The sequence below is a fragment of the Caretta caretta genome, chromosome 3, assembly GCF_965140235.1.
Source record: "Caretta caretta isolate rCarCar2 chromosome 3, rCarCar1.hap1, whole genome shotgun sequence".
Taxonomy (NCBI): domain Eukaryota; kingdom Metazoa; phylum Chordata; order Testudines; family Cheloniidae; genus Caretta; species Caretta caretta.
The window spans coordinates 118,869,437-118,882,981 of record NC_134208.1 but is presented as its reverse complement, the minus strand read 5'-3'; the positions used below and the strand labels follow the sequence as shown (position 1 = coordinate 118,882,981).

The window sequence follows — 13,545 nt, the reverse complement described above, 5'->3', positions numbered from 1 at the left end:
ATACTCACTCTTCTGCTGGTAATAGCTCATCCAAAGTGACCACTCTCCCTACAATGTGCATGATAATCAAGGTGGGCCATTTCCAGCACAAATCCAGGTTTTCTCACCCCCCCACCCCCATACACACACAAACTCACTCTCCTGCTGGTAATAGCTCATCCAAAGTGACCACTCTCCCTACAATGTGCATGGTAATCAAGGTGGGCCATGTCCAGCACAAATCCAGGCTCTCTCACCCCTCCCCCTTCCCCTCCCCCCGGGACACACACACACAAACTCACTCTCCTGCTGGCAATAGCTCATCCAAACTGACCACTCTCCAAGTTTAAATCCAAGTTTAACCAGAACGTCTGGGGGGAGGTAGGAAAAAACAAGGGGAAATAGGCCACCTTGCATAATGACTTAGCCACTCCCAGTCTCTATTTAAGCCTAAATTAATAGTGTCCAATTTGCAAATGAATTCCAATTCAGCAGTTTCTCGCTGGAGTCTGGATTTGAAGTTTTTTTGTTTTAAGATAGCGACCTTCATGTCTGTGATTGCGTGACCAGAGAGATTGAAGTGTTCTCCGACTGGTTTATGAATGTTATAATTCTTGACATCTGATTTGTGTCCATTTATTCTTTTACGTAGAGACTGTCCAGTTTGACCAATGTAAATGGCAGAGGGGCATTGCTGGCACATGATGGCATATATCACATTGGTGGATGTGCAGGTGCACGAGCCTCTGATAGTGTGGCTGATGTTATTAGGCCCTGTGATGGTGTTCCCTGAATAGATATGTGGGCACAGTTGGCAACAGGCTTTGTTGCAAGGATAAGTTCCTGGGTTAGTGGTTCTGTTGTGTGGTATGTGGTTGTTGGTGAGTATTTGCTTCAGGTTGCGGGGCTGTCTGTAGGCAAGGACTGGCCTGTCTCCCAAGATTTGTGAGAGTGTTGGGTCATCCTTCAGGATAGGTTGTAGATCCTTAATAATGCGTTGGAGGGGTTTTAGTTGGGGGCTGAAGGTGACGGCTAGTGGCATTCTGTTATTTTCTTTGTTAGGCCTGTCCTGTAGTAGGTAACTTCTGGGAACTCTTCTGGCTCTATCAATCTGTTTCTTCACTTCCGCAGGTGGGTATTGTAGTTGTAAGAATGCTTGATAGAGATCTTGTAGGTGTTTGTCTCTGTCTGAGGGGTTGGAGCAAATGTGGTTGTATCGCAGAGTTTGGCTGTAGACGATGGATCGTGTGGTGTGGTCAGGGTGAAAGCTGGAGGCATGTAGGTAGGAATAGCGGTCAGTAGGTTTCCGGTATAGGGTGGTGTTTATGTGACCATTGTTTATTAGCACTGTAGTGTCCAGGAAGTGGATCTCTTGTGTGGACTGGACCAGGCTGAGGTTGATGGTGGGATGGAAGTTGTTGAAATCATGGTGGAATTCCTCAAGGGCTTCTTTTCCATGGGTCCAGATGATGAAGATGTCATCAATATAGCGCAAGTAGAGTAGGGGCTTTAGGGGACGAGAGCTGAGGAAGCGTTGTTCTAAATCAGCCATAAAAATGTTGGCATACTGTGGGGCCATGCAGGTACCCATAGCAGTGCCGCTGATCTGAAGGTATACATTGTCCCCAAATGTAAAATAGTTATGGGTAAGGACAAAGTCACAAAGTTCAGGCACCAGGTTAGCCGTGACATTATCGGGGATAGTGTTCTTGACGGCTTGTAGTCCATCTTTGTGTGGAATGTTGGTGTAGAGGGCTTCTACATCCATAGTGGCCAGGATGGTGTTATCAGGAAGATCACCGATGGATTGAAGTTTCCTCAGGAAGTCAGTGGTGTCTCGAAGGTAGCTGGGAGTGCTGGTAGCGTAGGGCCTGAGGAGGGAGTCTACATAGCCAGACAATCCTGCTGTCAGGGTGCCAATGCCTGAGATGATGGGGCGCCCAGGATTTCCAGGTTTATGGATCTTGGGTAATAGATAGAATATCCCAGGTCGGGGTTCCAGGGGTGTGTCTGTGCGGATTTGATCTTGTGCTTTTTCAGGAAGTTTCTTGAGCAAATGCTGTAGTTGCTTTTGGTAACTCTCAGTGGGATCATAGGGTAATGGCTTGTAGAAAGTGGTGTTGGAGAGCTGCCGAGCAGCCTCTTGTTTATATTCTGACCTATTCATAATGACAACAGCACCTCCTTTGTCAGCCTTTTTGATTATGATGTCAGAGTTGTTTCTGAGGCTGTGGATGGCATTGTGTTCCGCATGGCTGAGGTTATGGGGCAAGTGATGCTGCTTTTCCACAATTTCAGCCCGTGCACGTCGGCGGAAGCACTCTATGTAGAAGTCCAGTCTGCTGTTTTGACCTTCAGGAGGAGTCCACCTAGAATCCTTCTTTTTGTAGTGTTGGTAGGGAGGCCTCTGTGGATTAGTATGTTGTTCAGAGGTATTTTGGAAATATTCCTTGAGTCGGAGACGTCGAAAATAGGATTCTAGGTCACCACAGAACTGTATCATGTTCGTGGGGGTGGAGGGGCAGAAGGAGAGGCCCCGAGATAGGACAGCTGCTGCTGCTGGGCTGAGAGTATAGTTGGATAGGTTAACAATATTGCTAGGTGGGTTGAGGGAACCATTGCTGTGGCCCCTTGTAGCATGTAGTAGTTTAGAAAGTTTAGTGTCCTTTTTCTTTTGTAGAGAAGCAAAGTGTGCGTTGTAAATGGCTTGTCTAGTTTTAGTAAAATCCAGCCACGAGGAAGTTTGTGTGGAAGGTTGGTTTTTTATGAGAGTATCCATTTTTGAGAGCTCATTCTTAATCTTTCCCTGTTTGCTGTAGAGGATGTTGATCAGGTGATTCCGCAGTTTCTTTGAGAGCGTGTGGCACAAGCTGTCAGTATAGTCTGTGTGGTATGTAGATTGTAATGGACTTTTTACCTTCAGTCCTTTTGGTACGATGTCCATTTGTTTGCATTTGGAAAGGAAGATGATGTCTGTCTGTATCTGTACAAGTTTTTTCATGCAGTTGATAGATTTCCACTCCATACGGCTAAATGCAGTGCCTTGCATAATGACAGGTTTCAGAGTAACAGCCGTGTTAGTCTGTATTCGCAAAAAGAAAAGGAGTACTTGTGGCACCTTAGAGACTAACCAATTTATTTGAGCATGAGCTTTCGTGAGCTACAGCTCACTTCATCGGATGCATACCGTGGGGTGGGAGGAGGTATTGTTTCATGATCTCTGTGTGTATATAATATCTGCTGCAGTTTCCATGGTATGCATCCGATGAAGTGAGCTGTAGCTCACGAAAGCTCATGCTCAAATAAATTGGTTAGTCTCTAAGGTGCCACAAGTACTCCTTTTCTTTTCACTTAAGGTGAGATATTACCAGCAGGAGAGCGGGGGTGGGAGGAGAAACCTTTTGTAGTTATAATCAAGGTGAGCCATTTCCAGCAGTTGACAAGAACATCTGAGGAATGGTGGGGAGTGGAATAAACATGGGGAAATAGTTTTACTTTGTGTAATGACCATCCACTCCCAGTCTCTATTCAAGCCTAAGTTAATTCTATCCAGTCTGCAAATTAATTCCAATTCAGCAGTCTCTCGCTGGAGTCTGATGTTGAAGTTTTTTTTGTTGAAGAATTGCAACTTTTAGGTCTGTAATCGAGTGACCAAACAGATCACAACTGGTTTTTGAATGTTATAATTCTTGACATCTGATTTGTGTCCATTTATTCTTTTACGTAGAGACTGTCCAGTTTGGCCAATGTACATGGCAGAGGGGCATTGCTGACACATGATGGCATATATCACATTGGTGGATGTGCAGGTGAATGAGCCTCTGATATGATTAGGCCCTATGATGGTGTCCCCTGAATAGCTATGTGGACACAGTTGGCAACGGGCTTTGTTGCAAGGATAGGTTCCTGGGTTATTGATTCTGTTGTGTGGTGTGTGGTTGCTGGTGAGTATTTGCTTCAGGTTGTGGGGCTGTCTGTAAGCAAGGACTGGCCTGTCTCCCAAGATCTGTGAGAGTGATGGGTTGTCCTTCAGGATAGGTTGCAGATCCTTGATGATGCGTTGGAGAGGTTTTACTTGGGGGCTGAAGGTGATGGCTAGTGGCGGTCTGTTATTTTCTTTGTTGGGCCTGTCCTGTAGTAGGTGACTTCTGGGTACTCTTCTGGCCCTGTCAATCTGTTTCTTCACTTCAGCAGGTGGGTATTGTAGTTGTAAGAATGCTTGATAGAGATCTTGTAGGTGTTTGTCTCTGTCTGAGGGGTTGGAACAAATGTGGTTGTATCGTAGAGCTTGGCTGTAGACAATGGATCGTGTGGTGTGGTCTGGATGAAAGATGGAGGCATGTAGGTAGGAATAGCGGTCAGTAGGCTTCCGGTATAGGGTGGTGTTTATGTGACCATTGCTTATTAGCACCGTAGTGTCCAGGAAGTGGATCTCTTCTGTGGACTGGTCCAGGCTGAGGTTGATGGTGGGACAGAAATTGTTGAAATCATGGTGGAATTCCTCAAGGGCTTCTTTTACATGGGTCCAGATGATGAAGATGTCATCAGTGTAGCGCAAGTAGAGTAGGGGCATTAGGAGACGAGAGGTGAGGAAGCGTTGTTCTAAGTCAGCCATAAAAATGTTGGCATCCTGTGGGGCCATGCGGGTACCCATAGTATTGCCGCTGATTTGAAGGTATACATTGTCCCCAAATGTGAAATAGTTATGTGTGAGGACAAAGTCACAAAGTTCAGCCACCAGGTTTGCCATGACATTATCGGGGATACTGTTCCTGATGGCTTGTAGTCCATCTTTGTGTGGAATGTTGGTGTAGAGGGCTTCTACGTCCACAGTGGCCAGGATGGTGTTTTCAGGAAGATCACCGATGGCTTGTAGTTTCCTCAGGAAGCCAGTGGTGTCTCGAAGATAGCTGGGAGTGCTGGTAGCGTAGGGCCTGAGGAGGGAGTCTACATAGCCAGACAATCCTGCTGTCAGGGTGCCAATGCCTGAGATGATGGGGTGTCCAGGATTTCCAGGTTTATGGATCTTGGGTAGCAGATAGAATACTCCAGGTCGGGGTTCCAGGGGTGTGACTGTGCGGATTTGTTCTTGTGCTTTTTCAGGGAGTTTCTTGAGCAAATGCTGTAGTTTCTTTTGGTAACCCTCAGTGTGATCAGAGGGTAATGGCTTGTAGAAAGTGGTATTGGAGAGCTGCCTTGCAGCCTCTTGTTCATATTCCAACCTATTCATGATGATGACAGCACCTCCTTTGTCAGCCTTTTTGATTATGGTGTCAGTTGTTTCTGAGGCTGTGGATGGCATTGTGTTCTGCACGGCTGAGGTTATGGGGCAAGTGATGCTGCTTTCCCACAATTTCAGCCCGTGCATGTCGGCAGAAGTTTCCCCATGTTTATTCCACCTCCCACCATTCCTCAGATGTTCTTGTCAACTGCTGGAAATGGCTCACCTTGATTATCACTACAAAAGGTTTATTTCCCTCCCCACCCCCCCCCCCCCCGCTCTCCTGCTGGTAATATCTCACCTTAAGTGATCACTCTCGTTACAGTGTGTATGGTAACACCCATTGTTTCATGTTCTCTATGTATATAAATCTGCCCACTGTATTTTCCACTGAATGCATCCGATGAAGTGAGCCGTAGCTCACGAAAGCTTATGCTCAAATAAATTTGTTAGTCTCTAAGGTGCCACAAGTACTTCTTTTCTTTTTGCGAATACAGACTAACACGGCTGCTACTTTGAAAGTTAATAGTGTTGATGTAACAGACTTCTATAAGGCATTTGACTTGCTATCACACAACATTTGGATTAAAAAACTAGAATGATCTAAAATTAAAATGGCACACATTAAATGGATTGAAAGCTTGCTAACTGATAGGTCTCAAAATGTAATTGTAAATGGGGAATCATCATCAAGCAGGAGTTTCTAGTGGGGTCTTGCAGGGATCATTTCTTGTCCCTGTGCTATTTAACGTTTTTATCAATGATCTGGAAGAAAACATAAAATCATTCCTGATAAGTATGCAGAGGATGAAAAAATTGGGGGAATGGTAAATAATTGAGGACAGGTCATGGATATTGAGCAATATCGCTTGTTGGTAAGCTGGGAGCAAACAAATAATATGTAATAATAATAACTGTAAATATATACAGGTAGGAAAAATGAATGTAGACCACACTTACACGATGGGGGACTCTGTCCTGGGAAGTAGTGACTCCGAAAAATATTTCGGGGTCGTGGTGGATGGTCAGCTGAACATGAGCTCCCATTGCAACGCTGTGGCCAAAAAGGCTAATGTGATCCTTGCATGCATAAAGAGAGGAATCTTGGATAGGAATAAATAAAAATATTTTAACTTCGCATTTGGCACTAGTATGACCACTGCTGGTGTACTTTGTCCAGTTCTGGTGTCCGCAGTTCCAGAGGATGTTGATAAATTGGAGAAGGTTCAGAGAAAATGGGAATGATTAAAGATTTGGAAACGTACATTATGGTGATAGATTCACAGAGCTCAATCTATTTAGCTTAACAAAGAGAAGGTTAAGGGGTGACTTGATCATAGTCTGTAAGTATCTACCAGGGGAACAAATATTTGATAATGGACTCTTCAGTCTAGCAGATAAAGTATAACATGATCCAGTGGCTGGAAGTTGGAGCTAGACAAATTCACACTGGAAATAAGGTGTACATTTTAAAAAGTGAATGTAAATAACTATTGGAGCAATTTACCAAGCTGTCATGGTGGATTCTCCATCGCTGGCAATTTTAAAATCAAGGTTGGATCTCTTTGTAAAAGATATGCTGTAGTTCAAAAGGAATTATTGTGGGGAAGTTCTATGGCTTGTGCTATATAGGAGGTCAGACTAGATGATTACAATGGTCCCTATGAATCTATGAATTTGCTTGTGAGCCTCAGTTTATACGTTTAAGATCAAATGTGAACACTTTAAAGGAAAAAGTGTATGAGAGAAACATTTTACTGGAACTGTATTGGGCAAAAACTGTCCCTCCTCCATGCCCTCTGCACGTGCAGATGGTTCAGGATGCAGAGGAATTGGCATGGTTTTGCTGTGTGTGGGTAAAGGGGCAGCTGGATTTCATGACGTAACCAGACTCAGGGTGGATTCTAGGGGCAGGCAAACAGGGCCATCGCCCTGGGCACCAGCTTCCAGGGATGCTATAACAACTTCCAGGGGACACTGGACTGCTAGGCTCCCCCTTCCCAACTGATTGGCCAACTGTGTTTTAGGTTTTCTTTACCTGTTAGGGGAGGTTGGGTGCCAAAAATGTTTTCTGCCCCGGGCAGCAAAATGACTGGGGCTGTTCCTGACTAGGGTCTACATCCCTTGTATAGGTCCACATGGGCTCCTTTCTCTGCAATGCACAGCGTCTCTTTGGTGTATCTACTACACCAGGGGTTCTCAAACTTCATTGTACCATGACCCTCTTCTGACAATAAAAACTACTGCATGACCCCAGGACGGGGAACCGAAGCCTGAGCCTGCCTGAGCATCACTAACTCAGGCACGGGGTGGGGGGCAAAGCTAAGCTCAAGGGCTTCAGCCTTAGGCAGGGGGCCTGTAACCTGAGTTGCAACATGCAGGGCTGAAACTCTCCGGCTTCAGCCTTGGGTGGTGGGGCTTAGGCTTTGGCCCTGGGCCCCAGCAAGTCTAAGTCAGCCCTGGCGAATGGGATTGCGACCCACTTTGAGGTCCCAACCCACAGTTTGAGAACTGCTGTACTATACCATGAATCCACCATTCACACCTGCTGGAGAGTACACAGCTAGAACTGTCCAGCTAGAGATTGGGACAGCAGCAGCAAATCAGATTCTTAGCAATTCCAAGCTCTTATAGGTACAATTGCTGGTGCAAACATTTTGGAGCTCCAGTTCCCACTTAAGCACAGGTGTGCTTTGGAAATTCAGTGGTGGGCACATGTTCTTGGTATTAACACTTCTGCAACACTGTTTTTGTAGTTAGAATTCACTTGAACCTCCTTTGCACTTTCCTTTGTCAAAGCTTATTGGGAGCAAACATCAGTTGCACCTCATTGCTGCAGATTTAGCTTCCTGCTCTAATGACACAAATTCTGAAAATTTTCTCCAGTAGGTGCACAGCTAATGAGTGTGTACTTTATATATTTAATGGATATGTGCACAGTGTCTTTTTAAAAGCAAACCCTCAAACGATATATTTGACTGTGCAGAAAATAGCTATTTTTCTATTGTTTGTAACATCATTGCCTAGATATTTGCAAACTTGGGCATGGACTTATTCTTCTATGAGGACCTCTTACATGTCAAGTTTCAAAATTCAGCCACTTTTAAATTATGTCTGTGGGCAGAAATATGTATTTTTTTTTCATCTTCATAGAACTCAAAAATAACTGTAGGGATTTTTTGCATTTTTTAAAATTACTTCCACTTAGAGACAAAGAATGGAAAATTTTAGCCCATGGAGTAGGTATTTTTTTGTAAAACTATGATAGTGTGAAAACAGAGTTATCATAAAAAATGTTTTTTGCAACCCCAGTTATAGCAATCCAGTTGAACACTGTAATAAAATGTAATAAACACTAAAGAAGAATTTAAAATAAAGATGGTTATAAAATAATACTTTGTGAAATGAACACGGGCATAACTTTTAAAATGCATTTGTCAAAAGGCCATTTTAAAAGATTTAAACAAAACTGAGGATTGTCAAAATATGTGGTTTATTTGTTTTGTTCTGTTATCTTTTTGTTGCTGCAGCAAGAGCATCGGTGTATTCTTCTGTGGACCCAAAGCTCTTGCCAAGATCCTTCAAAAGAGGTGCAACTTGTACTCATCAGCTGATCCAAGGGGTGTTCAGTTTCACTATAACAAGGAAAGTTTTTAAACCGTATTTTTGAAATGTTATAATTGATGTCATTGTACTGTATCCTTTTTCAATGAAATCAGTGGAAGTTAGGGGTCTAAATATAGTTGAGGATCTGGGTTCAAGTGTCTTTATAATTTAAAACTAAAAACATGAAACCCCCACAGAATTTACATAAGTTAGTGGAAGATGCAGCTCTGCTCTGTATTAAAAAAACAAAAGCAAAAATATATTAGATCTGTACTGAGGTGTAAAACACAGTTCATAAGGATCCTATAATGCATTTACCCATCCATACAATAAAACTGTGAAGCAGAAAACATCCCAAGTGTGTTAGCAGTTGAATAAGACAAATGGCAATATTATGTATGTACAAACACATGGAAAAATATTCACTGGAGAAGACAAAACTATATAGACAAACAACCACATAAGGATAAAAATTACATCCCAGAGGTCTATAGGAATATTTTATAAATCTGTTTGGGGATGCAGTTTGTATGAACTAAGCTGGCACTACAAGATATAGTTCTATTATTATTGAGTTGAAGACGATGCATCTTTATTTGAAAATTGTGCAAGTTTTCTGAAATGTCTGTGAAATGATTAATGTGGTGCATATAGTGTAGCGGTAAAGTGAGTGGAGAATTAGCATCTCTGCCAGTTCACCTAGAAGCATTTATCTTTTTTTTTTTTTTTCCCCCGGGTGCCAGTGATGAGCCTCAGGGTAAGCTGACACTTATTTTTTAAATATAAATTAAGCTTCTTTTTTGTGTGTTGAAAATCTTGAAGGGAATGAGGAATATGTGTAAGCACCAATACCAGCTGCCATTGCATGAAAGAAAGAGGTGGCTATCTCCCGTAGATTCTGAATGATTGTTTTAATGGGGCTGAATCTGAGGTATCAAGCACAACGATATTGTGCTGCCAGAAAAACAGGATCTGTTCTCCCTTACCTCATGCAACAAGATGTAACATTTAGCTTCTGGCTCAACATGGCATCTCTTCACTGCTTTGATTTATTCCCACTTTTGCAAATCACTGTGGTATGCTACAGGAGATGCATTTAGAGCCCTTGTTATACAGTAGTTCATTGAGTAGCATCACTGTTATCACCACCAGAGGAGAATTTCACTTATATCTGGGCTGAGTGACCTAGAATAAAAAGAAAAGAATAACAATAAGTGGGGAGGTTTGTTAGACTTGAATGAAACTGCATTTAGGTTGAATGAAAATCCCTTTATTATTAATATAATTTAAATCAAAATGGAAACAAGGAAGATTTGGCTTAGTGCCTTGTTTTTGAGTAGCACTGAGCACACAGCAGCTATGATAATGTGAACGTACATGTAATTACTCTATTATTGTGTTTATGTATGAAAACATCTGCTGTCAGGGAAAATGAAAGATGTCTTCATGAATTTGTCCATTCAGCTTCTTCACTGGGAAGTGTTCACGACTGTAGAGAAAAATATTAGTAAATAAAATATAGTTAAAACAGCACAGCCTCATCTCATACTGTACTAATGTGACAGTCAACCAACTAATCACATGCCCATACCTACAGATTAATTATTTGGACTTTACAATAAAATTAACATTACCAACAGATTTACTGTAAGAATTTAAATTGTACACTTGTATTCGCCAACAAGTATAATTTAGAATATACGATTTTACATGCTCTGGGATTTTTTCCCCAAAAGTGCAATGGAAACTGTCTAGTGAAAATTGCCCTGTTTTACATGAAAAGATGAAACAGGGTCTGCCAAATTTACTGCATTCCATCAGATTATATATACTGTATAATTATAAGGGATCCCCTCCATCTTTCATTCTGGTATGATAAAGTGCTGTATTTGGGCAAAACCAAATATTGTAAACTACAAAAAAGAATGGGACTTTCAAAAGGTTTGGATAGTCCAGATTAGCAGGAGAATTTATCCAAGTTTATACAAAGAGAGCTCTCCTGGAAAGGGGATAGTTTTAAATGACTGTTACCTGACATTTGTGTTGCTATTCTCAACCGTGCATTGGAGTTTTGTTAGGGGAAATTACTTGAATGTGAATATGAAAAACAAAGTGATGAGAAGAGAAGTGAAACCATAACTGCGAAAAGCAGTGTTGTAGGAGATGGACTAGCAGCTGCACTCTTGTGCATAGCAGATGTGTGCAGTCCACCGACTTTTATTCTCCCTTTGGAAGCATCTCACCCAGATACAGGCCATACACAAACTTGCTTTGCTCATGAGATCTGAAGAGGTTACAGCATGTTGTCACAAAAAAGCAACACGCCTAGAAAGCATAGCATTCTCAGACTGTCACCCAGCCAAGTACTTATTAGATCTAAACCTGCTTTGTTTTGAAAATTAGATGAGTTTAGGCCCATTGAGGCAAATGGAAGAACAACAGCTGGATACTGCTATTTGTAACTTATGGTGACCCTTATCATTTCTCTGCTCTAGAAATTCTGCAGTTCTGAATCTTCAGAGTCAAAACAGGGGGGTTGAGAAATGTTCTCCATGAGTAAGGCTGTGTCCACATTAGGGAAAACGGTGTTTTCGAAATATGTGAACTAACATGTTAATTAACTTACATTAAAACCCTAATAGAGGCAGGAAATTTGTATTTTAACATGAGTTAACTGGTAAGAACCAACCAGAGCTGTATTTTGACACAAGTTAAAATGCAAATTGCCTTGTCTACGCTATGGTTTTAATACATGATAACTAACACAGGTTAGTTGACATGTTTTGAAAATACAATTGTTTTCCTAGTGAAGACAAACTCTTCAAAAGGTTTATAAATATGCTATCTGATACTGTTGAGGGGGTGCTGATTAGGGGTACCAAGACAACAGCGCTGTCCAGTAATGATGCTCTGGGATATAATGCCCAACAGTGGGGATTCCAGGTGCCGCTTTGCCTAGTGGCAGTATCTCCAAGAGGCCGCTTCACCTAACGGCAATATCACCCAGTGGCAAGAGTGGTGAGGGTAGGGGAACCCAGGCCCACTCTATTCCACCAGGTTCTGAGCCAGCGCCCTTCAAAACCAGATGTCCTGACACAGGGTTCAAGTCCAAATACCCCCAAGCACGTTCCCTGGGTCGCTTCCTACCCTCATCCCCGTCCCTCCAGAGTTACACACGGGTTCCCTCTTGTGCTTCCTCTGCTCTGTCTCCGGCAGCTCCTCCACTGGTAACAGCAAGTCATCCCCTTTGGTTCCTGTAATCAACTGACTTCCTGCGGCTCAGGTAGGCCCCAACAGCTTGGAGTCCCAGCGTCTTCCTGGAAGGAGGCTTTTACACACAACCACTCTCGTCCACAGTCAGCCCAGGCTGAGCTGAGCTTCTCCCTTTTGAATGCTCCTTCCACTGGGAGCAGGTCCAAGGGCAAGGAGGCATGACTAAAAATAGAGCATGCTAAAAATAGAGTGTAGCTCTGACAGCATGAGTGGCGGGAAGGGCCAGCCACCATGAGTATGTGCCAGCCACCATGAGAATGTGCCTAGCATCTCACATAGGTACATATTCTGACGGCTAGCCCATCTCGCTGCTCACGCAACTGCAACTATACTCTTACTTTTTTAGCTTGAGCAGAGCTGTTATAAAGGGAAGGGAAATACACCTTTCTGTATACAGTGCTATAAAATCCCTCCTGGCCAGAGGCAACATCCTGTTACCTGTAAAGGGTTAAGAAGCCAGCTAACCTGGCTGGCACCTGACCCAAAGGACCAATAAGGAGACAAGATACTTTCAAATCTTGTGAGGGGGGAGAAGGGTTGTGTTTGTGCTCTTTGTTTACGTGGTTGATCTCTCTTGGGACTGAGAGAGGCCAGACAGAAATCCATTTTATCCAAGTCTCCAATATTGCAACCAGTATAGGTAAGCCAGGCAAGGCGGATTAGTTTCTTTTGTTTTATGTGAATTTTCCCTGTGTTAAGAGGGAGGTTTATTCCTGTTTTCTGTAACTTTAAGGTTTTGCCCAGAGGGGGATCTTCTGTGTTTTGAATCTGAATACCCTGTAAAGTATTTTCCATCCTTATTTTACAGAGATGATTTTTACCTTCCTTTTTTTTTTTTTTAATAAAATCCTTCTTTTAAGAACCTGACTGATTTTTCCATTGTTCCAAGATCCAGGGGTTTGGGTCTTTGATGATTTTGTAACAAATTGGTTAGGATATTATTTTCAAGCCTCCCCAGGAAAGGGGGTGTGTAGGGCTTGGGGAGGGGGGAGAGATTTGGGGGGAAGACGTCTCCAAGTGGTCTCTTTCCCTGTTCTTTGTTTAACATGCTTGGTGGGGGAAGCATACTGTTCAAGGACAAGGCAAAGTTTGTACCTTGGGGAAGTTTTTAACCTAAGCTGGTAAGAATAAGCTTAGGGGGTCTTTCATGTGGGTCCCCACATCTGTACCCGAGTTCAGAGTGGGGAAGGAATTCTGGCAAGATCTAACACAGATATGTCTCCCCAGGCTGGAACACACATCTCTAGCTCAAAGTTTAGACATATCCTTATAGTCATAGGGGGTTGCTGTAGAGATAGGGCTCAGGGTTGGGATCTGAACTCTGATCCAAATTATACTTTTATTAGATCAGAGGACCATCTCTAGTCCTTCATGACTGCTTTTCTAGAATTTTATTCTTTAATATTAAAGGCCAAAATCAGAAAACTTGGATGCCTAAAGTTATACAGCTAGAACCATATTTAGAT

At 42.7% G+C, this 13,545-nt stretch overlaps 1 protein-coding gene across 1 annotated transcript in view; it reads left to right on the top strand.

The window, feature by feature from the left end:
- The window catches only part of NOX3 (NADPH oxidase 3), a 62,248-nt gene extending 52,517 nt beyond the window's left edge, over positions 1–9,731 (top strand). Inside the window, exon 13 of the mRNA XM_048844174.2 lies at positions 8,731–9,731. Within this exon, the coding sequence (XP_048700131.2) occupies positions 8,731–8,857 (127 nt within the window). The 3' untranslated portion in view covers positions 8,858–9,731. The remainder of the gene's footprint in view (positions 1–8,730) is intronic.
- The last annotated feature ends 3,814 nt before the right edge of the window (positions 9,732–13,545 follow it).